This window comes from Parasteatoda tepidariorum, chromosome 5 (genome assembly GCF_043381705.1).
Source record: "Parasteatoda tepidariorum isolate YZ-2023 chromosome 5, CAS_Ptep_4.0, whole genome shotgun sequence".
Taxonomy (NCBI): Eukaryota; Metazoa; Arthropoda; class Arachnida; order Araneae; family Theridiidae; genus Parasteatoda; species Parasteatoda tepidariorum.
Window position 1 is genome coordinate 79,558,524 of NC_092208.1, and position 27,017 is coordinate 79,585,540.

General features: G+C 28.7%; 3 protein-coding genes across 6 annotated transcripts; all 3 read left to right on the forward strand.

The window, feature by feature from the left end:
* The first annotated feature begins 1,794 nt into the window (after positions 1-1,794).
* Positions 1,795-16,326, forward strand: LOC107436355 (zinc finger protein 271). 4 transcript variants are annotated; one of them, XM_071180671.1, is made up of 4 exons: positions 1,795-2,215; positions 2,677-2,746; positions 4,628-4,750; positions 5,369-9,370. In XM_071180671.1, exon 4 carries the CDS (start codon positions 5,492-5,494, stop codon positions 6,809-6,811), a length of 1,320 nt encoding a protein of 439 aa, XP_071036772.1. In that variant the 5' UTR covers positions 1,795-2,215; positions 2,677-2,746; positions 4,628-4,750; positions 5,369-5,491; the 3' UTR covers positions 6,812-9,370. The 4 variants fall into 4 exon arrangements, 3 of the variants coding, with proteins under 3 accessions (XP_071036772.1, XP_015903515.1, XP_071036774.1); XM_016048029.3 differs by lacking the exon at positions 2,677-2,746; XM_071180673.1 differs by lacking the exon at positions 2,677-2,746 and having other exon boundaries at positions 5,500-9,370.
* Positions 11,332-12,689, forward strand: LOC107436352 (zinc finger protein 658B). The gene has a single exon (XM_043042462.2). The coding sequence runs from the start codon at positions 11,575-11,577 to the stop codon at positions 12,658-12,660; it is 1,086 nt and encodes a 361-aa protein (XP_042898396.1). The 5' UTR covers positions 11,332-11,574; the 3' UTR covers positions 12,661-12,689.
* Positions 16,327-20,963: 4,637 nt separating the features above from the next.
* Positions 20,964-26,840, forward strand: LOC107436356 (NADH dehydrogenase [ubiquinone] 1 alpha subcomplex assembly factor 3). Its single transcript, XM_043042465.2, has 2 exons — positions 20,964-21,081; positions 25,746-26,840. Exons 1-2 carry the CDS (start codon positions 21,054-21,056, stop codon positions 26,318-26,320), a joined length of 603 nt encoding a protein of 200 aa, XP_042898399.1. The 5' UTR covers positions 20,964-21,053; the 3' UTR covers positions 26,321-26,840.
* The last annotated feature ends 177 nt before the right edge of the window (positions 26,841-27,017 follow it).

Genomic DNA, 27,017 nt, shown 5'->3' on the forward strand with positions numbered 1-27,017 from the left:
CATAACATATATTGACTTAATGGATTTTGACAGTTTTGCTCGGTTTATATTTCATTAGGGACTGTAAACAAGGTTTCAAAACTTATTTTAGTTTTCTCGTTAGTAATGTGCATCTAAGCTATACAGGCCATTTAAAATAGCTTGCGTTGGGTACGCAAAATATTTTTTTTTTTCCAATTTTATTGAAAGATATGATTTTATTTCAAAGTTCAAGAATATGTAGAGGGCATGGAGGAATATATATGAAGAGTAATTTCTGTTACATTTACATACAACAATTTACAATATCATACTTAAATTGTATATGCAGCACGAATTCGTGCTTCATAAATTTAATTATTTTAAAAATAAAATTTGAAAAGTTGCAACGTAATTCTCAAGTTCTTTTTAATAGTTTAATATATCATAAAATAAACTTCATCTAGTTCCACAAATGGTTTATTGTAATACATAGAACCTCTATGAAAGACTACTCTATATAGCGACTTCCTCCATTTACGACCATTTTTGGGAGGCACAGAATATTTTCCATGGATATTTTGTAGAAGAAAACCTTTAAGAGACCTCATCAAAACTTTTCCCAGCTATCAGGCGAACATCTGCACCAAATGTGAATTAGGTCAGATAAAGAAACACAAAAAAATATCAAAACAAAAAATATTAACGAAAAAAAAAGTAAATTAAAATGCATTCAAAATATTTGTATGAGTCTCTTATTTAGAGAGCTCTTTTTGACGATATGTGGAAGAGATCTACAACCTTATGTTGAAGTCAGAGTGCACTTAAGACGATGCTATCAATGATTTATTTTTAGAGTTGAAAGTTAAGTTGGTAAAAATAAAGTTATCTTTCAAAAAACTAAGCTCCTCAAACAAATCTCATCTCACTTTTTAAAGCTAAATAATTTTATGGCATAAAATTAAATGCAAAATTAAACAAAATCATAATTATTTATTTAAAAAATTTCTATCATTCATAATTGGTAATTTTGTTTTTATACATAATTATATCAATAAGGATTATTTATATTGACGCCAAATTTTATTCATCTATCTGGTTTTCGTGGCGCCAACACAAGAGGCATTTCCGCATAAAAAAAGGATACTGACTAAAATTAAAATCGTTTTCGAAAAATTATGTACCCTCGATAATATTTTTAAGTTAATGGACGAAACCCCTAAGAACAGCTAACCTCCATTAACGACCATTTTACTGTGGAACAGAGAGTGGTCGCTGTCGGGAGATTTCCTTGTAATTTTATACAAAAAAAATTAGTTCCATTCTACTTCAATATTTTTACCACAAAAAATTACCTTTATCTCAATGTGTACTTCAATTAAGAAGGTTTACAAGTTTTGGAAAAATTAATGATTAAGTGCGTTGTAAATGAAAACATGTTGACGTTAATAAGATGATCTTCTTTTAGATGTTACATTTGCTTCGTTTTCAAAAAATTTTGAAATTAAACACTAAACACCACTGGTACTATTTGAAGAAACGTTCAAGTACTTGAAAAATTCCTAGGGAATCTTAAGGAGCCAAGAGTACGTGGTATTGGTCCTCACTAAAATAAATTATTCTACGTAAAGTGTTAGACCTCCTGCACAGCTGGCTACCAGAGCTGAGATGTCCTCTAGAAGAGGATTAAAATATAGAGCATATCTTCGGATAATCTTAAGATATGTTTCCGAAACTGTCGTCGCCAAAAGCATAATGTGCACATTAACGGGTCGTCAGTAAAGTTCTACATGTGAGATATCACTTATATCACTTTAGTGACTATTTTCACTGCCTGTAATTTTTTCGAATGCATTCTTCATGTTTGAAAATGGTCTTTATATGGCCGTTTTTACTGAATGTAGATCAGTTTCTCCATTTTTCTCAGCGGCTATCGAAAGTGCGAGAAATTTCTTGTGAGAAAAGACAATTTATGACGTCACGTAAAAAATGTCTATTATTTAGATCAATTATAAAATTATCTTTAGTCTTAAGGGTAACAGAAAGAAGTAGCTGTACACGTCTCATCAAAAATGCAAAAACCCAAAATAAACATAATCACAAATAAAAGATTAAACACTCAAGTCTCCGGAGCAAATATATGTGTAACAATACATAAAATTAATGCAAACAGCGAAGCAAGATTTCGTTCTCATCTCCTATTAAAGAAGCAATTAGTTTTTTGTTTGAAGAAATAAATCGTATTGGGAAAATACAAGTAAGTTATGGCAAATATGCGTTTAAAAATTTTCCAAAATTTTAAAAGCATATTCTTTTTTAAAACGCTTGACGTACCAGTTCAGTTTCTTGTGATAAAATTATGTGACATTAAATCGTTTATTTTGAAAATAAGAACCAGTAAATATAAGCATTCCTCTTCAGTCTTGAAATATTAAATTTTTTTTATTCTTTATTTTGCCTTTTTTTGTATGTTTCTTTGTTTCCTTTTAAGGATGCTGTTCTCACTATAGTCATTTCATTTGATAGTAAAGGATAAAATTTAATTGTTAGTTTAATTATGCATTGCAGTGGTCAAATAACTCCTATCTAACCAAATACCTACTGAATGTTTGTAATTATTACATAGTATGTATTAGTAAGTAATAAGCATATGTTAAATGCATTCATCTTATTTTTTATTTAATTTTTTTATCATCCTTCTGTAATTTTTTTTTCCAGCCTACTCTTAAAAGTATAATTTCTACCTATTCTTATCGGCAAGCTATGAAATGCGTTGTAACAAGACAGGGTATACAAACCTTTTCACTTCTTCTTACTAAACACATATACATCCTGACACTTAGAATTTTTCAATGATAAAGTCTAAACTAGATAGTGTTTGAAAATTTCGTGACAGATCAAGTAAATATATATGCATATTCTTTTAAATTTATAGTAAAAGACTGTAGCCAAGATGCCAATAATACAACAACATTTGCAGTACCTTAATTCGTTAAATAACAATTAATTTGTTACTCTAGATTAGATTTAAATCTTAGATCTTTAATTAGATTAGTTTAGATTTAAATCTATATAAAATCAAATTATTATGTTTTTTTAGGGTTATTTAGCTTCTTGCATTTTTCTCCCTAACATGTTTGCAATTTTTCCAGTTATGGTAACAGACATATTATTTTCAAAAAAATTTTCTTTAAAAAATTTCAATATACATACAGTTAATCGTATAAAAATTCTGTAGTTCTAATACAGTTAGAATTTTCACATAGAATGTTGAAAAATAGTAATGACTAGGACTGGGCTATAAATCGATATATCGCGACATATCGATTTAACGTCTGTATCGGCAGGCCGATACAGCGACTTTCGTTCCAGGCGTTGCATCAGAAATCTGATTTAAGCCGTCGAGTAAAGAAGACGAACGATATACGATATAGCGATACATGACAAGAAAGGATCTCTTACGTTCCAATGCCAACTCGCGCTGGAGAAGACGATGTACATATCGTTATATTGAAACGGCCTTGATGGATGAGCGGTAGAATTAGAATCAGTTTTGAGAACATATATCGTGATCTAACATGTTCGTTTCATCACCTCTTAGTTTTTTCTTCTTCTTTGTTGCGACTTGATATCGTTTCTTGTAGATTATTTTCAGTGGGACTGATCACTGTCATTACCTTGTTCTGAACGTGATCTATTAATGAAAAGAATATATAAAGAAGTGTTTCTTAATTATTTAGGTAAAAAAAATTTTTTAAACAAAACTTTCTTTTTTATTTTTAAATTTGAAAATTAATTTTGATATTATATGTNAAAAGACTGTAGCCAAGATGCCAATAATACAACAACATTTACAGTACCTTAATTTGTTAAATAACAATTAATTTGTTACTCTAGATTAGATTTAAATCTTAGATCTTTAATTAGATTAGTTTAGATTTGAATCTATATAAAATCAAATTATTATGTTTTTTTAGGGTTATTTAGCTTCTTGCATTCTTCTCCCTAACATGTTTGCAATTTTTCCAGTTATGGTAACAGACATATTATTTTCAAAAATTTTTTCTTTAAAAAATTTCAATATGCGTACAATTAATCCTATAAAATAGTTCTAGTACAGTTAGAATTTTCACATAGAATGTTGAAAAATAGTAATGACTATAATAAAAGACAATCTGACCTAAAAATAATTATAAGCTGCATTTATATAGTACTTACATAATCTTTTTTGTTGTTTACATTGTCTGAACTTAATATAATTTTATTTAATTGTGCAACATATCTTAGGGAAATTACTGTAATCGAATAAAAGTACAAGATTCTCTATTTCTGTTTAAAAAAACTGACTCATCAATACTTTCCCTAAAACACAATTTATTTTGCTGAATTTAGGATATCATATCATTTGGCAAAGTGCCAAATGTTTAGCATAGGTCCGGCATTTTCTTTCTTACACTTTGAATCATCAAAGTAAGTCATATTTTTGACATTTAGTCTTAAGCATTCCATGCAATGTGCTGTAATTGTTTTTTATTCGTATTCACAAAAGCAATTCTCTAAGTTTGCTGCTATGTTTATTCCATTTGTAGCTAAAGCTGTCAAAAATCTTTGCATATCAAAAAATTACTTGACCTAACCACTACTTTTTTCCCTTTTTTTCTTCTTTTAGAATATCATCAAAAGTTTTTGGACCTGATAAAAAGTCTAATGAGTGGATGGTACCAGAATCATCTTTGATCGCAAGTTGGAAAAAGAAAAATTAAATAAACCAAAATTCTCTTGCTCTTCCAAGGTGATGTCCAATTTCCCTTTTTTGCTTACATAAAGAGAATAATTATTAATAATGTCTGCATTTTGAAATACAGATGTATGATGCCTAATTTTTTTTTCCCTACATTATTGCTCTGATAACAGATATTTGATAAAAGTGTACTAAAACTGTGACTGACTAACTTCATTCCTTATCATGTTACTTTATATCTGTTATTAAAAAAAAAATTAATATTCATTTCAGCAGTTTTTTAATTTATGTTGTTGAAAATTGCAAGCAATTATTTTAAGACTTGTTAATTTTAGATTAATAACATTACTCCATATTGAACACTATATATTGAATATCATTTTAAACATGCTTTAAAATTCATTTCTATTTTCCAGAGTAATTGTGTAATATTATAATACAGACTAATCATCTGCATTTCTCATTAATTTGTAAATGATATTTTCTTTTTATTTAAATACATTTAATTTTGAATAAATTCTTTTGACTCATTTTTATTCATTGTTTATGAGAAGAAACATTTTTGATGAACTTCGTTAAATTTCTGTAGGGTTGATTAATATTTTATAAATTTTCCGTTTGTGTTTCTAGCATCTTGATTTTAAAATTTAAGGAATAATTTCCTTTTAGGAATTTCAAGGTACTGACGTATATCAATTGTTAAACATTCTTATTATTGTATGATTTCATATGCACAAAGAAATTTTTTAAATATACAGTAATTTGATTCTTGGCTATGAAATTTTTTTTAACATGTCTAGAGAAACATCTATCATACCCGAACTTTCTATGAACCTCAGCTCTGTTGATACTAAAGAAAAAGCTGACAGTTATGATGACAGTGTTTTTTCAAAAGATCATTCAACTACTCTCAATCTTGTAGGTACAGAAAGCAATGGGCTATATTCTTGTAATATATGTAATAAAAATTATGTAAATAAAAGTAGCTTCACTAAACACACCTTACTTCATTCAAGTAAAAAGTCTTATTCTTGTAGTATATGCAAGAAGTGCTTTACTTATAAGAGTAATTTTAATAGACATTATCGTATTCATTCTAATACAAAGCCTTTTTCTTGTAGTTTATGTTATAAGAATTTTACTCAGGAAAGTTATTTAATTAATCATATACGTTATCATTCTGGTGAAAAGCCTTATTCTTGTAGCATATGTAATAGGCATTTTTTTCGTGAAAGTAATTTAAATAACCATAAGCGTGCTCATTCTGGTGAAAAGCCTTATTCTTGCACTATATGTAATATGAGTTTTTCTCAAAGAAATAATTTAAAAACTCATACTCGAATTCATTCTGGAGAAAAGCCCTATTCTTGTAGTACTTGTGACATGCGTTTTGCTCAAAAAAGTAATTTAAATGCACATATTCGTATTCATACTGGTGAAAAACCTTTTTCATGCAGTATATGTAACATGTGTTTTTTTCAAAAGAATGATTTAGTGAAGCACAACTTTATTCATAGTGGTGTAAAGCCTTATTCTTGTAGTATATGCAACAAATGTTTCACTCGAAATACCGATTTAAATCGGCACACTCGTGTTCATTCTGGTGAAAAGCCTTATTCTTGTAGTGTATGTAATAAGAGTTTTACGCAAAAGTGTAGTTTAAACGTACATAACCTTGTTCATACTGGAGAAAAGCCATATTCATGTGATATATGTAACATGTGTTTTGCATCTAGAAAGGAGTTAAATAGACATAACCTTGATCATTCTGGTGAAATGCCTTATTCTTGTAATATATGCAATAAAAAGTTTTTTAGAAAAAGTTCCTTAAATAGGCATAATTATATTCATTCTAGTAAAAAGCCTTATTCTTGTAGTGTATGTAAAAAAGGTTTTTCTCAAAAAAATAGTTTAAACGTACATAACCTTATTCATACTGGAGAAAAGCCGTACTGTTGTGATGTTTGTAACCTATGTTTTAAATATAAAAGGGAGTTAAATAGACATAATCTTGTTCATTCTGGTGAAATGCCTTATTCTTGTAATATATGTAATAAAAAATTTTCTCGAAAAAGCAATTTAAATTCACATAATTGCATTCATTCTTCATGAGCGTAAATAATGTGCATTATTAAATAGCTTTAAAGAAAACATTACCATTATTGCACAGTAAAAATTCTAATTCCTAGTAACTGTGGTATGTGTATTACTTAAAAAAGTCTACAATTTAATTTGTAGTTAGATCTGTCAAAATCACATATCAGAAACATCCTGACTGTGTACCACTATTCAAGTTACCTTATTTTCTTCTCTTTTCTTTTTAGGATATCAACAAAATATTTTGTACTCAGTAAAAATATTAATCAAGTATACACAAATATTTATTACTTGAGGAACTACTTTTATTTTGAGGTGAAAAAATAAATAAATAAATTTGCAACATTCTGCTACTCTTTAACATTATATCTCTACTCCTGACTTAAAATAAAGATAATATAAGAAAGTTTTTTTTTTTTAAGGTATAGTAATTTTAAGGTATAGGCCTAATAATCTGACCTTTATAAATATGACCTACAAACATGCACCCCTGATGAATTTATATTGTATTAGAACTTCCCATGAAAGAATTCATTGAAATAACTGAAAAATCGTATTATTTTTTTCAAGCATCTAAAATGCAATACTTAATGTTCTTAATAATTAAGTTGATAGCAATTTAGGAATGAAATTATCTGGAAAAAAATTTAGTAGGTTTTAGTTAATCAGTGCAATTATTCTTCCATCTCTGTTCATTTTGTATAAAGCTGTTAAGATAGACACATGGCTGATAATTGATGAACTGCATTTCTTATTACCCTCAAAATTTCTATGTTTATTTATTATACTATTTTATTCAATTTAATTAGTTTTTATTCGAGTTTCTTTGAAAAGAAATATTTCTTTGTAATCTTCATGAAATTATAATATAAATATTTCTTGGAAAATAAAAGTAAATTTTATTAATCTTTTTTAATTTTAAATTTATTTTTCAAACACCTTGATTTCAAACTGAAGTTTTTATATGAAAAATTCTATTCTAAATGTAATATAGAAACTATTGACAATACTGTTTCGGCTGTAAACATGACGTTTTCTTTATTACATTGAATTATTTGTTATATTTTAAGATACTGAAACTTAAATTAATTGTATATATAAACTTAATTGCTTTGATATGTGTGTAAGATTTAGTACAGAATGTGCTTCATTTGTACTAAAAAAAATGAGAAAACATTAGACAAAGCAGTGTATAAATTGCAAAAATTCTCACTTTAGCTATATTATTTACTCTGTAAAAGAGATTTTTCTCTCTTTCAATATATACTATATCGTATATCAATTTGATTCTCGATTGTTAAAAACTTTTGTTTACTTGACATGTCTTGTGAAGTTTTTATACATAAATTTTTGTCTAAACACAGGGGTCTGTCCGAGCCAAATTTACTACTGTTTAGTAGTACCTTCACAAATTCAACTTTCTAAAAGCCATAGTTTCATAAAATACTTTTTCCTAAAATTTTATTTTTGTGTTTCATAAAAAATGATATATCCATATTTTTGTTTTGATTTTTCTAATATAATTTTTAATTTTCACAAATTGTGTCTAAATTTTTACAAAATAGGTACCTCTCAAAAAAACCTAGACAGACCCCTGAAACATAATCTTGCTTTACTGTATATGTTATATGTGTTTAGCTCAAAAAACTTATTTGAATGCACATTATCATATTCATACAAGGGGAAAAGGCTTATTGGTGTAATTTACGTAATTACGATTTTACTCATGAAAGTAATTTAAATGCATAGAATCGTCTTGTTCATAGTGGTAAAAAACCTTTTTCTTGTCATAACAAGTGTTTTGTTGAAAAAAATGTGATTTAAATAAATAGAATCTTGTTCATTCTGGTGAAAAGCCTTAATTCTGTAATACATGTAATATGTGTTTTACTTAAAAACCTGACTTTCATGTTCATTCTGGCAAAAAGTCTTTCTCTTAGTACAGTAAAAATATAAATATTACTCGTTAAACTTGTAACGAAAGGAAATAAATACTATTATGGTAAATGAAATGATAGAGTAAACAGAAAAATTATGAATACATTCTTTTACATGTTAATATCATAATTGTATTTTTTTTATTATGATTATGTCAAACGTTGTAATCCTAAAATTATCTTAACAAAATTTTTACAATAAACAAAAAGCAGAAGTTAAAGTTTTAGAAATATTTCCCAAATTAAAGAAAATAATAATATGGACAGTTCATTTCTTTATTTATAAATTTAGCGTCTGATTTGACTTCTTCCATTTTCCAATATTTAGGGAAGCAATGTATTTTGATAAGCATAAAATATTGTACATCACATATTTTTTAACTACTGTGTATTACAATGAGTAAAACTGAAACTAAAATAGATGAGTTAAATTAGAATGGCAAGTGAAAGTAAAATCTAATTCAAACTTATATATTTTCTACCACTTTTTATACTTTCCCTGATTGATGCTACCATAGTACAGTCATCTGGACAATATTTCTTTAAAATTATATGAAGTATATTTATTTGTGAACTAGAAAAATATCTTCCTACATTTAATGCTTTTTTTAAAAATTAAAAAAAAGTTGTGACTGCATGATTTCAGTAATTCATGAATATATCCAGGCATAATTAACAATATTTATTGCCATTGTTCTTAAACATGCAATTATAAATCATAAATTTACTTATTGTTTTTACTCTGCTTTGCCCCTCTCTGCCACTGATTTTCTTTTTTCTTTTTTTTTCTTCTCTTGACTACTGCGGTTTTTCTAGTTTTATTTCTCACCTTTATTTTCCATTTTTTTTTTATTGGAAACTTTACGTAATTTCAAATCACTTTTATTTCTTCTCAATAATGTCTGTCAAAACTCGAAAAATGGGTGTCTGTTTTTGAACGCTTGAAATATCTCAACTGTTATTTCCAATTTGTATACTTTTGGAAAGAATGAAGTTTTTAATCCAGTTATATATTACCTCTTCATTTTCTTGGGATTATTTATTTAATAATAGAAGGATTGATGCATTTTTATTCAATGAAAAAAATTTAAAATTAATTTCTGAAAATGTTACTCTATTCTTTGAAACTTGTCAAAAAATAATAAGAGATACAACATAAGAATAACATGAGGTGAAAGCAAGTAAGAAAGAGGTTTTGTATTGAGTGCTTCGGATTCTTTTATTCAATTTAAGAATACCTTAGATCTCGTAGAGCAAAGGATCTGTGTTGGATCTGCTAATTGTTTATGCTACTTCTCGGCTACTTCTCTTACTCTACACTCGCCGTCCACATCACGGCTTTTGTTGCGAGCATTGAGCCGCCTCTGTCACGTTCTGGAAAATACTTAACAACTCTATTGGCAATACAAAGGAAACAATATTCTTGGAATATAACAAATAATGTTTTTAATAAAATAATTTTGTCAATGATAACTTTTTATTTTGCTCATAATGGAGCTTTGGTCTGTCCTGTAAGCATGTTAACTTAACAAGTTAAGTAAAGCTATTTATTATTTTGTTTATACGTTTGGTTCACACTTTTTTTAGAAACAGGGAAATCATGAAATTCTATGGGAATTTTGAAATCCTTTTGGAAAATCTTGCATTTTTGAGGATATTCACAATCAACTCTAGAAATGTTTGAATTCATTAGCACTCACATCTTCACCGCAAGCGTGTTTCAATTGGTGTTGTTTTAATAAATAATTCTAATTAATAATTCATATAAAACAAATTTTTCTTTTAAATTTAAATAAAATTTCCAAGACTATTAAAATAATAAATGCTTTTTAAATAAATTCATGACTATCTTAAAAACAAAAATGAATTCATTTGGCAAAAATTACAGTTTGTACTAATTGATTCTATTTAATATTGGGTGCAGAATACATCTGATTTAGAAATGCAATGAATCAATAACTAAGGAAATAAAGGAATCAATAAATTAGCATATCAATGAGTGAAAGAATCAACAATTTAATAAATGGTTCAAAGAATCAATAAGTCAGTCTAATGTGTGAATCAATAAGTCAGTGTGTATCAATGAATCAGAAAACTGAAGATTAAGATAAAGGAGAATCTATTATTGAGAGAAGTAATGAATCAAATTTTTTATCGATAAAGGAGCGAATAATTGATTATCTAATATGTTAATTTTCTGCACAGCTGATTCTCTGATATTGCTTGAATATTCATTGAATCACTGATTTGTTTTTACTTATTTATAATAAGAGTAAATACAGATGTAATCTGTAAATTTTAATTTAATTAAAGATTTATAAACTTTTCAACTGTAAAACAGAATTTAAGAACTTATATATAAATGAACAAACGCTCTAAAATAGTTTGTTTTAAGTTTTTTATTATAATATATCTCTTTTAAATAAAAATTTAATTCATAAGATTAAATTATAATTTAATTCATAAAAATTTATGTGAATACTCGAAATCACTAATAACGTTCTCTTTTTAAAATGGAATTTAAAACTGAACTAAATAAAGTGCTGAAATTCAACATTTAGGAAATATCAAAACATATTTTAAATAAAATAAAATTCTGTTTTTAACCCAGATGGCGCATTCAATTTTTAAAATTCCAGAAAACGCAGATGTTTGATGTAATATAAATGATACAAAAATAGGCAGTCAGAAACGTTAAACTATTTTAATCAAAACAGAACTTCGAAAGATAAAATCATAATAAATGTATAAAATTAATAAAAAACTAAATTGCAGTGTATGTGTAACTCACGCGATTAATGAAACCGATACACCTTCTTGGTTGTGTCTTATTTATGCAGTATGTGTGCAAAATCTTACACTGATGAGTGCAATTTAAATGAACACAATATTTTCCAACCTAGAAAAAGACCTTATTCTTGCCGTGTGTGTGAAAAATCTTTCACACATAAAGGAAGTTTAGATCAGCACTGTTTTATTCATACTGGAGAAAAACCTTATTCATGCAGTGTGTGTGATAAAACTTTCTCAAGGAAATGTCACTTGAATGAACACTCTCTTGTTCATACTGGCGAGAAACCTTATTCATGTAGTGTGTGTGATAAAAAATTCTCACAGCAAGCTAATTTAATGAAACATTCACTTGTTCATTCTGGAGAGAAGCCTTATTCATGCAGTTCGTGTGATAAAACATTCTCTCAGAAAGATAATTTAAATAAACATTTTCTTGTTCATACTGGAGAAAAGTCTTATTCATGCAGTTTATGTGATAAAAAATTCACTCATAAATATAATTTAAAGAAGCAATCATATATTCTTTCTGGAGAGAAACCTTATTCATGCAGTGTGTGTAACAAAACATTCAAACAAAAATCTAATTTAAATAAACATTCGCTTGTTCATACAGGAGAGAAGCCATATGCATGCAGTGTGTGTGACAAAACATTCTCACAGAAAGTTCATCTAAATAAGCACTTTTTTGTTCATTCTGAAAAAAAACCTTATTCATGCAGTGTGTGTGATAAAACATTCTCACAGAAAGGTCACTTAAATGAACACTGTCTTGTTCATTCTGGAGAGAAACCTTATTCATGCAGTGTGTGTGATAAAACATTCTCACAGAAAGCTTACTTAAATAAGCATTTTATAATTCACACTGGTGTTAAACCTTATTCGTGCAATGTGTGTGAAAAATCTTTTACACATGAAGCTAATTTAAATCAACATTATCTTATACATAGTGGAGAGAAATCTTATTTATGCAATTTCTCTAATAAATCATTTAGACATAAAGCGCATTTAAATCAACACTGTTTGGTACATGGTATAGAAAAGCCTTATTCCTGTAATCTATGTGATAAAAAATTCTCACAGAAAGCAAATTTAAAAAAACACTCTTTTGGACATATTGGAAAGTATCCTTATTAATACAGTTTGCGAGATAAAATTTTGCATATTTTTTTTTTTTATTTCCAATGGCAGGCCAATTTGAAAGAACAAAAGGGATAAAATAACAAGAAAAACAAGGCAAAAATAGATAAATAGAATTGAATGCTTAGTGACATGCTTAGCCCGTACGGGCCCTAGCTTCCCAGTAGCGTCCACACACAGTAGTAGAGATGAGCGCAGGACAGACGGAAATATAGGGCAAGTCCATGTCCTCCCCAAGGCGACAGAGCTTGCATTTAGGAGAGTCAAAAATGTTTATGCTAAAAAGGTGTTTGGCCAGACAGTCATGGCCCGTTACAAGTCTAAAGAGAGCGACTGCCGTAAACCTGGGCTGATTTGGGATAGTTAAAATATGGTTGAACCAGGTTTTGTGTATATTGCTTGTACGGAAATTCTCTGAGAGCATGTTCGGAATTGGTTTCGGACCAGCGATTTAAATGAGTGCAGAGAGATAGAGCAACGAGATGCTTGGGCAATAGTTGTTCCTTTCTTGGCCAAGAAATCAGCTTTTTCATTACCCCAAATCCCGCAATGTCCCGGGATCCATTGGAGGACGATTTGCTTGCCTTTCAGTGTCAGGTCTTTCAGACAATCAATGCATTTCTGAATGGAGATGAATTGGGGAATCAGTGGAGAGTTAGTATCAAGAGCTGCTTTAGAGTCAGATAAGATGACGGCGCTAGAAAATTGGTCAGTACGACACTGTAATTGTTTTAGGGCAATTAGAATAGCCTCAACTTCACCGTCGTAGGCAGATTCATAGCAGCCAACAGAAGCGTAGGCAGAGAACAGCATTTTGTTCATAACACTGAGGAAGAATTTTATATATGCAATGTTCTACACATGAAGATAATTCTAATGCATATTGTGTTTTTCATATTGCAAAAAAACTAATATGCAGTGTATGAGGAAAAAAAATTCACATAAATGTTATTTAAATAAATGCTTTTTTTAATACTGAAGAAAAAACTCTTTTTATTCCAATGTATATTAAAAAGTTTCCACTAACTGCTAGATTTAAATAACATTTATTTATTCATACTGAAAAGAAATATATGAAACCTAATTAAAAGCATTTTCTTGTTCATACTAGAATGAAGATTAAAGCATATGTCATACACCTTATTGTCACGTATCTAGTTTAAATAGGCATTATTTTATTCCTGCTACAAAGAAGTACATATAGTGTAAATGATAAAAAACACTTCATTTAAATGTACATTCAAACAGAATATGAGCAATTCAAGAAAAAAAATGAAATTTAATAAAGTAAAAGTTTATAAAAATTGAATTAAAAAATTGTGTTTTATAAAGGAAGATTTTTCCCAAATAAATGAATTTTTATCATCAGTACAACAAAGTCAAGTGTTGGCAACCTATCTAAAAAGGTCGCCAAGGAGTCAGAAAAAAAATGAACCCAATCATGACATAAGTTAATAAATTAGTGATGGGTAAGATTTGTTAAGACTACTGAATAATGCTTAAATATCCCCCCCCCCTCCCGCTCTCTGTCTGTTTAAATTGAAAATTATATGAATTAGGTGGGGGGGAAACTACATGTAAAGTAATCGAAATAAAACAAACTTTTTTAGTCATGCTGCTCCATTCGAATTGAAAATGCAATTACTGTCGACGTAGTATCTAAGGTAGCGGCTTTCCAATCAAAGCATGTTCGTATGCAAAATTCTTTAATTTTGAAAATTTGGATTTACTAATTGATTTCGTACGTGGTCGGAACAAACGAAATGCTGCACAATTTAGTAAACAAAATTCTAATGTTTCAGGTAGTTGCAAATTCAAAATTTTAAAGTGTGTTTCAGCTGTGATGGTAAACATGAATGTTTAACGCGTAAATTCAAAAATGCAGTATGCCATTCGTGTAATAGTAAGGATCGCATTGTAAAAGATCGTCGGAAAAAAAATTTATTTGAAAAACAAAGTGCAAATGAATTTGAAGTTGAACCCTAATATTTGAATGTCTTAAGTTGTCAATCTCCGTTTCAAAAAAACGTAATCATTGAGGTTGATAAGGAAAAATGGAAATTAATTCGTGTTATTATTTGATTATTTCTTTGTAAACTTTGAATTAAGTTTTCTGTTCTAAGACTTATGTAAAAATTGAAGTTGGACATAACTTTTTTAAATCAAAGTTAGAAATAAATAGAGAGAATTTGCATATTTCATAAAATTTGCGTAATATGGAGAGGAAGACCACAAAAACCTCCACGATTAGCCTAGCGGTATATATATACTTATATTATATATATACATACATTATAACTGATTCCCACCAAGAGCAAAGGGGGGAAATGTCTCGCTTTTAATTATTGCATATTTGAGCCAAAAATAGATTTAAGGACAGGATGTGTGCCAGACTGTCTGAATTGGAAAAATCACGGAATCTTATTTTCTTTAGAACTATGTAATTTTAGTCATCATTCTTTGTTTTGCAAAGCAGAGATAGAGTTCATCCTTTCATCGAATATATATTAGATTAAGAACCACATTTATTAGAGCTTATTTAAGAGCCGCAAGATGCACAACCTTTTAAAGGATATCAACATGCATAGGGTTCTGGAAGCAGAAGAAACCGCAATTAAATTTGCGCAAGATGTTGGACTTTTACCTGCATTATCAAGTCCAGCACCAAAATGTATGTTTGATAGAACAACTTATCTGGAAAAGTCAAAACTTAAATTTCGGTATACCTGCAAAAGCAAGTAGGTAAGTAGGTGCAATTCAACTATGGCACCCACTGAAAAAAAACTTTCTTTGAAGGGTGCAAGGTTTTTATCAATGACATTTTGGCGATTGTTTTTATGTTCATATCTAAGATTAAAATTGCGGAGCTAATTCTGGAACTGAATTCATGGATAAGATCCAGAGGTTTTGCATCAATATCAAGCGAAACCGTATCAGATTACTTCTCATACCTGCGAGAGATATGTGAAGTCATTGCTTCACATAATTATCACCAACTCGGAGGACCTGGTAAGTAATAATTTCCTTCTTTTTTTTAATGATTCTAAATGCTTTTGTTAATCTTTTAAGTAGTCACTAAAATAAAAAAGCTAAAGTCAGTGGCGTGACAGCCCATAGAGGACCAAGGCCTACTGTGCCCATCTCAGTTTTCTTGGGCTCTAGGGTACATTGGACAGATGTTCCGGTCTGGTGGTCAACCGAACGCTGAACCCCCAGTGCTTAGTTCCCAAGCATGCTTGGTACTCATTTATCAACCCACTGAAGGGATGAAAGACTGAGTGAACCTTGCCCGGCCTGAGGATCGAACCTAGGACCTGTGGCGCGAAGCGCTACCACTCAGTCACCGGGCGTCGAATTCTTAATATTCTAAATCATAAATTTTATTATATATATTCTTCTTTTCCAGCTCTCCAAGTCCAGGTTCCAGTCCATGAAAGTGCTAGTTCATATCTTTGTATATATTGGTGTTTGATTGCATTATTTGTATAGATTGGTGTTGGCAATTGATGTTTACTAAAACACAAATGTCGTAATGTATGTAAATTTGATATGTGCATAAATTTAATATGAATGTAAATTTGATATGTACGTATATTTAATATGTATGTAAATTTGATGTGTGTGTAAATTTAATATGTATGTAATATAAATATTTTGAATGTATGACTGTTTTCGTGTAATACAAATCTATAATCACAAGTTATCATAACAAACGATTTTAGGCGATCTTGATTACATTTTAATCAGGTTTACAAGTAATTGCTTACTTTTTGACATATCTTCTTTGTATATTATTTGGTTAAATGAATGATGCTCATTTACGTGGTAGAAGAAAAACAGCGTGTTTGAGGTTGTTTCCAAAATCGACATGGTCTACAAGTAGAAGCAATTTTACAGTGAATCGATTATAGGATTAAGGAATCACTGAGCTAATCGATAAATGTTGAATCAACAAAGTGAAACAATAAAATCAACGAATCAGATAAATTAATAAATCAGCGAAGCAAGAATTCAAAACATCAGTGATCATTTAAATCAAAGAACAGCGAATTTAATAATTAGCCACTCAATGCATTAGCAAATCAATGTATGAGTGAATAAAGGAATCAATGAGTTATAAATTAGAGAATCGGTAAATTAAAGAAACAATGAGAGATTTAGCTTTCTTAATAACTGAGCGAATTTGTCAATGAGGGAATCAATCAAACATCTATGTTGAATCTATTAATTAATAACGGATTAGTTAGTGATCAATTAATTCATAAATGAGAGAATTAATGAGTTATTAAATTAATAAAAATGAAAGAATATTGGATTAATGAATCATCAGAGAATTGATGATGTAGTTAACTAAAATAACCAGAAAACCCAACATTTACTCATTTATTGATTAACAAAATAACTTATAAAGAAAGTCATTCTTTGATCTGGTTATTTATTTATTTTTTTCAGTAATTTATCGTTGATTCAGTTAATTACTTATTCATCTACCAGCTGATCATCATCGTGAAAACATAAATAATAAGGGTAGTCATCACGAAACCCCTGTGTAATAGTGTCAATTAATTTTAGTGATCTAAAGTTTCATTTTTTCCTCAGCACTATTTTCTTTTTTAATGCGCACTTGTTTCAGTAGGACGTTTTAAATATATAAATATTGCATTTACAAATTATATTTTAATTCAATATTTAAATTAGTCCATAATAAAATTAAAGATTAATTATAAATAGCCTTATTAATATTCCATTAAATTTTTATTATCTTAAAAGCAAAAAAATGAATGTTTTAGTTTTCAATTTATAAGTAATATAATAAATGTAAAAGATAAAGAATTTTTTTCTAAGAGAGATGTCTAAAAATAATAAAAGGGAGGAAATATAATTGATTGGTTAATTGTTATAATTAGGTATATATATTTATAACAATTAGTCCTTAGACTTAAATACTTGAATAAAACCTAGTTTATCTAACCTATATATATATTTATACTTAATTAACACGAAAATATTTGGAATGAATTTACTGATACCATTAGCACTACTAAAATGCCAAAAAATATTAACTCCAATTTATTTTAGCTTTTTAAACTAGACGTGAATAATTGCGCATGAATAAAAATTATCAACTCCTGTATCAGTGTTACTAGTATAGTAAAAATAGAATTTGAAATGAAAATCTAAAAAAAAAATAATCAAAACATCAGCTAACTGTTAAGTATCCTCTTCGTAATAAGTGGTAAGAAATTGATTGACCTCGAGCGTCTTGTTTTAGCTTACAAAAGACTATTTAGACACTTTAGAAGCATTGCCTTCTATATATCCATATATATTTTACGAAATCGAATAATATCAAATTCGATAGGCTGCCTAACAGTAGTGCTCATACTAGTGTATGAGTTGCAATCACTCAAAAGCTCGCATCTCGATGAAATAATCGAGGTTAAAATTCCTCAGATCGCTACGACTGGTCGTTACGAATACTGCTCCCGGCTCTCACTGTTTGCAGTCCTGACGTAAAATATCTTCAGTAATTGACGAATCATTGTTGAGAATTTGATTGCCATCTGGATTCACGTAAGATGTTTTAATGGTTTTTCTTTCCATATAAGGCAAATGTGGGTTAGTTCTATCACGAATTGAAAAAGGATCCATGCATTCTAGTTTGCCCAATGCTAATACAAGAGTTTTCTTGTCTTCTGTGTTGGGTTCAAAATTGCGAGGTTACAAATTGAGCATTGATATTCGCAATGCAAAAACTAGGTTAGTCGTTCAACACCAGTTATAAAACAAAATATTAATCTACAGAAGTTATGGCGTAGAAGCTACCACGATTATGTATACATAGTACAAAGTACACAAGTTACGCACCTGACATGGCCATGTAAAGTATAAGTAACAGCAAGAACAAGAAACATGTTTCTTTAAGTTTTTTATTTTTGTTGTGTTAACTTTTGTGCTGATTAACTTAAGTCTATATGACAATGATGGTAGTTTAAACGTTATAAAGGTTTTATTCTTTATAATTACAATACAACTTTAGTACTGTTTAATATTTAAGCAAAAAAAAATGTAACTGATACTTATTAAGCGTCAAAAATATACTGAACAATACCTTATTTGTTTCAATAACAATAGGGATCAATACCTTATTTTTTTAGATAGCGATGTCAGAAGCTTAAATATGTACAATTGCAAAATAGCGCTTTTTGTGCATACACCCCTATAACTTCAAAACTATTTTGCCTATCAATTCAAAGGATTTAGAGTAAAAAACTAAATGCGTTCGTCATAGTGCATTTATTAATTCGCAACAAAATCGACTTTTAACAACAATAAATGGAATAAAAAATTTTTTTAATATTTTTATTTTCTCACAGGACTTTTCAGATCAAAGCACACTTGACACTACCGACCAGGGTCGGAGTAAGCGTACGCGGGGCCCTAGGCAATTCAAATTTTTGGGGGGCCTTAGATTAAATTTTTTTCTCGTATATTTTTTATTTATTCAAATATAAATGTATTTAAATACCTTTTCATTTAAAATAGCATATTTAAAATAATAATAAATTAAATTTTACGTTATTTTATTAAATTAGAACAAAAAAATAATCATAATATTTTGAAGACATTTGAAAAATCATTGTTTTCCTTAATTTTTTGAAATTTATTTTAAAAAAAATTCATTTTAAGGGGCCCGAATCATTGGGGGCCCAAGGTCATGGCTTAGTTTGGCCTAATATTAGCCCTGCTACCGACTGTTATTGAGAATTCTTAATTTTTGAAAGCTAAACTCTTATTTTCCCCAGTGAGTTTTCAAAGAAAAAAAAATAATTGTTACGGAAAAAAAAAAAAAAAATACTTGTTGTCAGCCGCCAAATTGAATGTATAAATTCAATTTGGCGGCAATTTTTGCACACGGTACCTTCTTTTTTCGAAACAAAGGTGTAGCGTGAGGGGAGTGAGCTTTTTGTTTTTTGGAAACTGTTCCTTTATTTTAAGTTATACATATATATTTATAAATAAATATACATTCATATAAAAAATTAATATGCATATATACAAAAAATTAATACAAAGAAACAATTCTCTATGGAAAAAAAAACTTGCCCCTCACGCTACACATATGGAGACACGTGAACAACTTGTTCAACAGTTGGCGGGCAATTCAGTTTTGCTTTAATGTTGAATAGGCATGTTTACGTGCAACTTTTCCCTATGTTATAACGTTTGGCAGTTTTAAATAAATCTTATTAATTCAATTTTCGAATTATAACTAATAATTAACAGTTTTTTAAAAACTAGATGCGCCAAGTATTTTATATATTATTTATAATCAACTTAATAACTTTGTGATCCGATAATTGTAAATCAAGAATGTCTACTTCCTGGGACATTTTTATTTATGTCTTTCCTTTTCCTTCAATACGGCCGTGATTTATTTATAAGGAAAATTTCATTGAAAGAGCTGGTAAGTAATTTTACAATAAGTTTGAACTTTATTTATATGAACGAAAATACTTAGTTTACGTTTTTATTAATAACATTCAGTGTTTTTTAGTTCAATCAACTCGTGATTTGTTTTTACATCCATTTCCTTTTTTGGAACAATATTTATTATATTTAGAATAATATATAACAAGAATTTACTTTAAAAATAATAATTACTTCTTTAATGTTTAATTACAATATTTTTTTGTCAGAACAGTGTTGCAGAAGTTAGACTAAATGTTTTGTTTTAAATGTATTTTGCTAATCAATAATTAGCAACTTTAAAAGAAATGCTAAAAAACTTTTCTTTTTAAATAGATTTTAAATTCCATTTAAAAGATTGTTGTTTTCCTAAATTAAAACTAAGTCTCTCAGTTTTTATATTTGTATAGTTTCCACTTTCAGTTCAAACAAAGGGAGAAAGGATGGGGTTTCAATCTTTCGTCATTCAAACAATTCCTACATCATGAAGCCATCCCACTCCCGACGATTTGCGAAAACGTCATTTTTGACGTTTTTGGGACGTAGGGATCTCGCCAAATTTTGGCGTAGATCACGATACGGAAATCATCCCTCCATTTGGTATAGTGATTGATCTCTCTATCTTTATGTCTTTGTCTGAGTATACATAAGCAAGGGAGGGATACAAGCCTCTATATTCATTGTCTACAAAGTACTTCGATTGGTTTGAATAAATTATCAAACTGAGCCTGCGCATTAGTAAAATTGCGCCAAACAAGAATGCTAAAAGTGTCATTCTAGTAAACCTGACAAAACGATTAAGCAATAAAGGTGAAAACGAATTTGTAATCGACCAATCAAATGCCTCTATGTATTAAAAAATCGGGCAGCCAAGCAACAGTCTATTTAACCAGTTGGTTACTTAATAAAAATAATCTATCATGGTTGATCAGCACCTTTTTTATTTGGGTAAAAATAGGCATCTTAAATTGTAAACAAATGTAAAGTGTTTAATGTAAAATTGTAAGCAAATGTAAATGTAAATCGTTCTACGCAGATTTTACCATATATTTCTGTAACCAGTTGGTATTTGTATATTTACTTAATACAAATAAATCTTGATCTTCATTCATTCAAGTATATAGCGGTAGATAAAAGCTTTTTAATATGTCATATCGTTAAAATGTCAGATTTGCTTATTAAAAATCTTGTCTATTTTAAAGCTTTTCTTTATTTTTTTTTTCATTTTTTAAATTGATTGATATCAATTATGTTAATATGTATTAAAATTTCCGTCAGGTTTTAAGCCGGTGAAAAAAAATTTTTAGCAAAATCTAAAGCTTTAAGCTAATGTTTATTATTTGTTCGAATTTTTTTTTAAAAAAAAGGTGGAGATTTTTCCGAGAGTAACTACGAGTTAAACCCTTCAATTTGGTAACCTTTAGGGATGTTCTTTTTTTTTTTTTTCCTTTCTTCTTTTTCAGTTTCTCATGGGATCGATTCGTCATCAAGTTTTTTAATTTAATTCTTTTAAACTAAAACTTTTTAGACATCATATGAAGGATTGGGTTTGTAACTTAACTGTATCTTATCAAAATGTGCAATGGGCTTTTTTCCCTATAATTATAAAGGTTGTAATTAATTTATAGTGGTAAAAGAACATTTTTTAAATAATATGTTTTTCATGCATATTTATATCCTTTTTTGTTCTTATGTGTCCTTGATAAAAATTAACAAATATTCTAGAAAAAGAAATTTAAATCTTCTATTATGAATATTTTAGTAAATTTATATGATATGTAGCTTTGAGTAAATAAACTAATTGGGTATATTAGAGCTATTCCTGTAAAATACAATACCTTATTGAAGGACCATTCTAGGATTTACGAAGTCTTATTTGTAGACTTTAAAAGCATTTAACTTTGTTAAAAAGAATTAAGCAGTTTTGATAATTTTTTCCAAAAATAAACTTTGTTGTCATTCATTCTTTCTTTACTTTTCAATAGCTTTCATCAACTAATTCAATAAACATCTGGTTAAACTGGTTCAAAACTGGATGTTATGATCACAAAAGTTACATCTGTTTACTATATTTTTTATTCTTGAAAAATTTTAAATAAGTATTAAAGAATTTATCTATGATACTTATAGTTATAGTAACTGAGATTATTCGAATTGTTTGATTTCTTTTTATTTGAGTTATATTTAACCTAAGCAAATGAGGAATTCATGAGTGATGAAATTGCCTTTAAACTCATTATTATTAGAAAGAATTGTTTATGTTTATTAATTCAACTAATGATATAAGTCTTATAATAGCTTCAGTCATTTTTAATCACTTTTTATGAGAAATATATAGATGATTTTTTTATTAAAATTAAGATATTTGACATTCTGCTTAGCATATTTAAATATTTATTACCAGAAATAGCATGAATTTTGTTTTGTTTCTTCAATGAAACATAAAAATTATGAGGATTATTAATTGTTAAACACATATTTTTTTTTTAAAAGTAAGTTCTTCTGTTCTTGATCCTAAAATCATTAAAATATGACTAGTGATAGAGCTAAGATCATACTTTTTTCCCAGGAATACTAGTTTTTTTCTTTTTTCTGCAACTTTGAGCATGTATTGAGCTGAATATTTAAGTTTCAGGTATAGTTGATAATTTTTTTTTAAGTATCAGGAGCAATATTAAGAAATTAAAGTTTGTTTTTGCATGAAGTTTATTTATGAAAAACGGCAAATATTATTTCTAAATTAATCTAACTCCTGTAAAGTTAAATTTTTTTTTTTTTTTTGCAATATATGTTAATTTGAGCCTTGATAACAAAAATTTTATTAGTCTCTCACAGGAAATGATTACGTTTTGTGTACTTAATAATAGGTTTCCTATAATGAAGATTCACGTATCTATATATATGTAAATCTGTCACCTTCCTTTTCGTTATTTCAACCAGTGATGCAGCTCGACGATTTATTATCAGAACTTAAATTTCCTATTTAGGGTATAATAATTATGGTATTAATGGCAGTTCTTTACCATCTCTCAGCAGAGCTTTTCTATTAACAAAAATGAAGTAGTTCTACCAGTGGACCACATTTGTTTTCATTAAAGCAATACAAACAGTTGAGCACAGATAATTTTATAGTATGCTATTATAGAAATGTTGTAATTCATCCGTATTTGACCCAAAAGGAATTTATATGAGACATAATTTTTCACTTAAAGTAACAATATTATAAATTTATATTATCAACATTGTATAAACTGATACGATATTAAACTTTGCACATTTTTTTTTAAATAGTTAATCTTCCTAATATGTGCTAGTAACTGTATTTTTTATAATTCTGAAAAATATCATGTATTAAAAAGAAATAATTAAGTAAAACAGACAGATAACAAAATAAAAGCAATGATGTGTAAGTGTATCAACCCCATTTAAAAACATAGCTTTATATTTTTAAACATTTTTGTTAGGCAATGATGTTTCTTAGAATAATTGAAAAAAAGCAGTTTAATAAGTGTCATGTTTAACTAAAAATTATTTTTCTGAAATATGAATTGAAAATTAATCTAGAGTAAGTAATGGACACCATTTCCAAATTAATTCAAAAGTTAAATGATACAGAAATTTTGACTCTTCGGGTTTTATCTGATGTACCTTGGAATATATTTACAATGCTCAAAGAATATAGAAATTTGAAATCAATGTTTTAAAAACATCAAAAGATACTGTTAAATAAAATTAAACGCTTCTTTAATAACGCAAATGCAAAAAAAAAAAAAGTTAACTACACTTGTTAACAAGTTATGTAATGCAAGAAAGCTTATCAAGAATGTCAATTAAATATTTTTAAGGTTACTACATGTTAATAATACCGGTTAAAAAAGTGTATAAGATTATTGTCATTTTTTATCTTATGCAAAAGAAAGACATTCTCACTTATAAAAGTTTTTTATACATAAGTTGTGAGTTATTCCGAAAAATGAAAGTACTCAAATCTAAAACCTGTGTTACAAAACACTTATATTTTGAGCAGAAAAATTTATATTAAAATTGTGGGGGAAATTTTATATGCTTTTAATAATTTATGTTCAATTAAATTAGTCTTTGCATAGAATTTTATATTTGTTTATTAAGTTTTCTTTTTTTTTTGCATTTTTACTTTAAAAAATAAAATTATTATTAAGAAAATCGTAATAATAATTATTATTATTATTTTTTTTTTGCCAATACCTGCCCAACATTTTACCTGTTTAAAGTCTAGTTGCAGAACACTAGATATCATTTTGCTCATAGGCTAGTTATATAAACGCATTTTGAATGTTACAAGTTATTTGTATTTTTCATGATTTTATCTGATATTGTTTATACATAATTTAAAATTCCACATATTCACTTATACTTAAAAAGCAAATTTTTAAAATTAAAATGAATTTAAAATCTTGGTGATGAAAATGCGTCTTGAAAAGCATTGGCGGGAAGAAGGCTCCTTGAGACGGCCAAGGTTCACCCTGGGCTGTTGAACCATTCAGGAAAGAGGGCGAAAATATGTTAAGTAACATTTTACTAGTAATGAAAAAATTAGCTTTCAAAATTTATTTTAGCACTGAGAAGCTATTTATCAAACAAGGTTTTTCAATGAAAAATCATTTTTTATAAAGGCCAACCTTACAAAATAAATTATACTGTTCTATGCTTTTATGTTGTTTTACTGCGGCAGAAATATATATTATGTATATATATCTATAAATACACAGTACAGTCACATTAATGCGACCACCTACTTTTGACGTCAACGTGAAATAACCAATCACAGAAGGCAGGTGGCAGCACATTACAGTGGAGTGTATATAAAGGATGTCCTAGGGCACCGGAAAGCATTTAAATCGTTGGCGCAATGCAGAAACGTAGCGATTTATCCGACCCCCAAAAGGGCATGGTTATTGGCCTTCGGGCCAAGGGTCGAAGCATTTTGGAAACGGCTAATTTTGTGAACTGTTTGCGTGCCGCCGTGGTAAATGTATACCGTGCATAGTAAAATGGCACTATCCAAAATCAGCGCCATGGCGCCTGTGGTGCACCACAGGCTATAGATGACTCGGGTGAACAAAGGCCTAGACATGCAACTGACTGTCTAGATCAGTGTTTCCCAAACTTATGACTTTTGTGTATCCCTTCTAAATTTTTCGTAACTCTGTGTACCACTAATTAAAGAATGAAAGTATTTTTTACTATAAAAAATTGCACAAANACTAAGAAAAACAAATTTTTTGTTTCTTACGCCCATGCATATATAATTTAAGTGAACTGTTTGCGTGCCGCCGTGGTAAATGTATACCGTGCATAGTAAAATGGCACTATCCAAAATCAGCGCCATGGCACCTGTGGTGCACCACAGGCTATAGATGACTTGGGCGAACAAAGGCCTAGACATGCAACTGTTAAGCAACTGACTGCCTAGATGAACCAAGGGGCTACCAAGAGTAAACCTAATTGACACTATCTTCCTGCACGTCTCACAGCGGTCCGCTCTGCCAAAGGTGGTCAAATTAATGTGACTGAACTGTGTATTTAGGTACTTATTTAGTAAAACATATTTTCTAATTTTTTTTTTTTTTCAGATATGACTCAAGTTTTATGCAGGCTTCTGAAATCACCTCTGAATATATTAAGAAGGCCTGTCTTTCGAACTTTAATGGTGACAAAATGTTTACAGGAAAATTATGAAGGTGATGGTAAAACAACTGTTACAATACTGAATAAAGAATACAAGCATTTAGTAATGTTTGATACCTTAGGTAATCATGGTTTTAGGCTTAACAATGGAATTTTCATCATGGGCCCTGTTGCAGCCTTTCCGCGTACCGTTCTTCAGTGGAATGTTGAATCATTCGAAAAAGTGTCCAAAGAATCCCTTTCATTGTTTTCACTTTTAGAACCTAAATTAGACTTATTGATATTTGGCACCGGAGATAAAGCAGTGCAACTCGATCCCGATCTTCGATCTTTTCTTAAATCTCATAAAATAAGCACCGAAGTATTACCTACTGAAAAAGCACTTACTACCTTTAACTTTCTGAATGCTGAGGGAAGATGTATAGCTGGTGCTTTCTTCCCACCCTCTGCGATTATGCTGTATGAAGAAGAAATGCAGCTTCTAGATACTGCAGAGGAAATAAATCCTTTCAATGCTTAACTTTATTTGAATGTTTTAAACAGAATGTGTATACATAAGAATTTTTGAAACACAGTTTTGTAAATTGTAAACTTGAAAAAATATAGTTTACAGATTTTTTTAGTGTTTAACCCACTGGTGGTTTTGAAAATGGGCAATATTGGGAGAATGATCTCCGCTATACACTATTGCCCTATCTAATAACAAGGAAAAGCCAGTTTTGCCATGCGGAGAAGACTCCAGGTTGAAATACGACTTTTTACATGCAGAACCGTCAGTGGGTTAAGAAACAAAAAATTAATGCAGTTTAATATTGATCTTCATGCATTTTAGTATTTATATTTATGCAGTTTAGTATTTATCTTTCATCTTTTTTTATCATACTAGGAATAAACTATATTCCTAGTATGAATACTAGGAATATAACTTATTTTGTATGTTATGTTTAATTAAGTAATTATTGCATTAATAAGTAAAAAGAGTACTTAAATGGCTATGAATTAAATGTATACTTCAAAAATAAACTATATATACAAAGTGATTATTAATTTTTTTTACAAATTAAGTAAAACTAGTTTTTGGAAGAAAAAAACTTTTTTTTGGAAGAAAAAAACTTTTTTTTGAATGAAAAAATATATTAGATTGCACAATACTTATTTTCTATTTTAAAATCTATCCATTTGAGTTGAAGAAGCAAGGAAGAAAAACTAGTCTGCCA

Bases quoted from the DNA above. Each gene is read 5' to 3' on its own strand.
- LOC107436355 (XM_071180671.1), top strand. From the start codon at position 5,492: ATGTCTAGAGAAACATCTATCATACCCGAACTTTCTATGAACCTCAGC.
- LOC107436356 (XM_043042465.2), top strand. From the start codon at position 21,054: ATGGTTGATCAGCACCTTTTTTATTTGG. The intron at 21,082-25,745 runs GTAAAAATAGGC...TTTTTTTTTCAG, and splicing joins TCAGCACCTTTTTTATTTGG to ATATGACTCAAGTTTTATGC.
- LOC107436352 (XM_043042462.2), top strand. From the start codon at position 11,575: ATGTGTGCAAAATCTTACACTGATGAGTGCAATTTAAATGAACACAAT.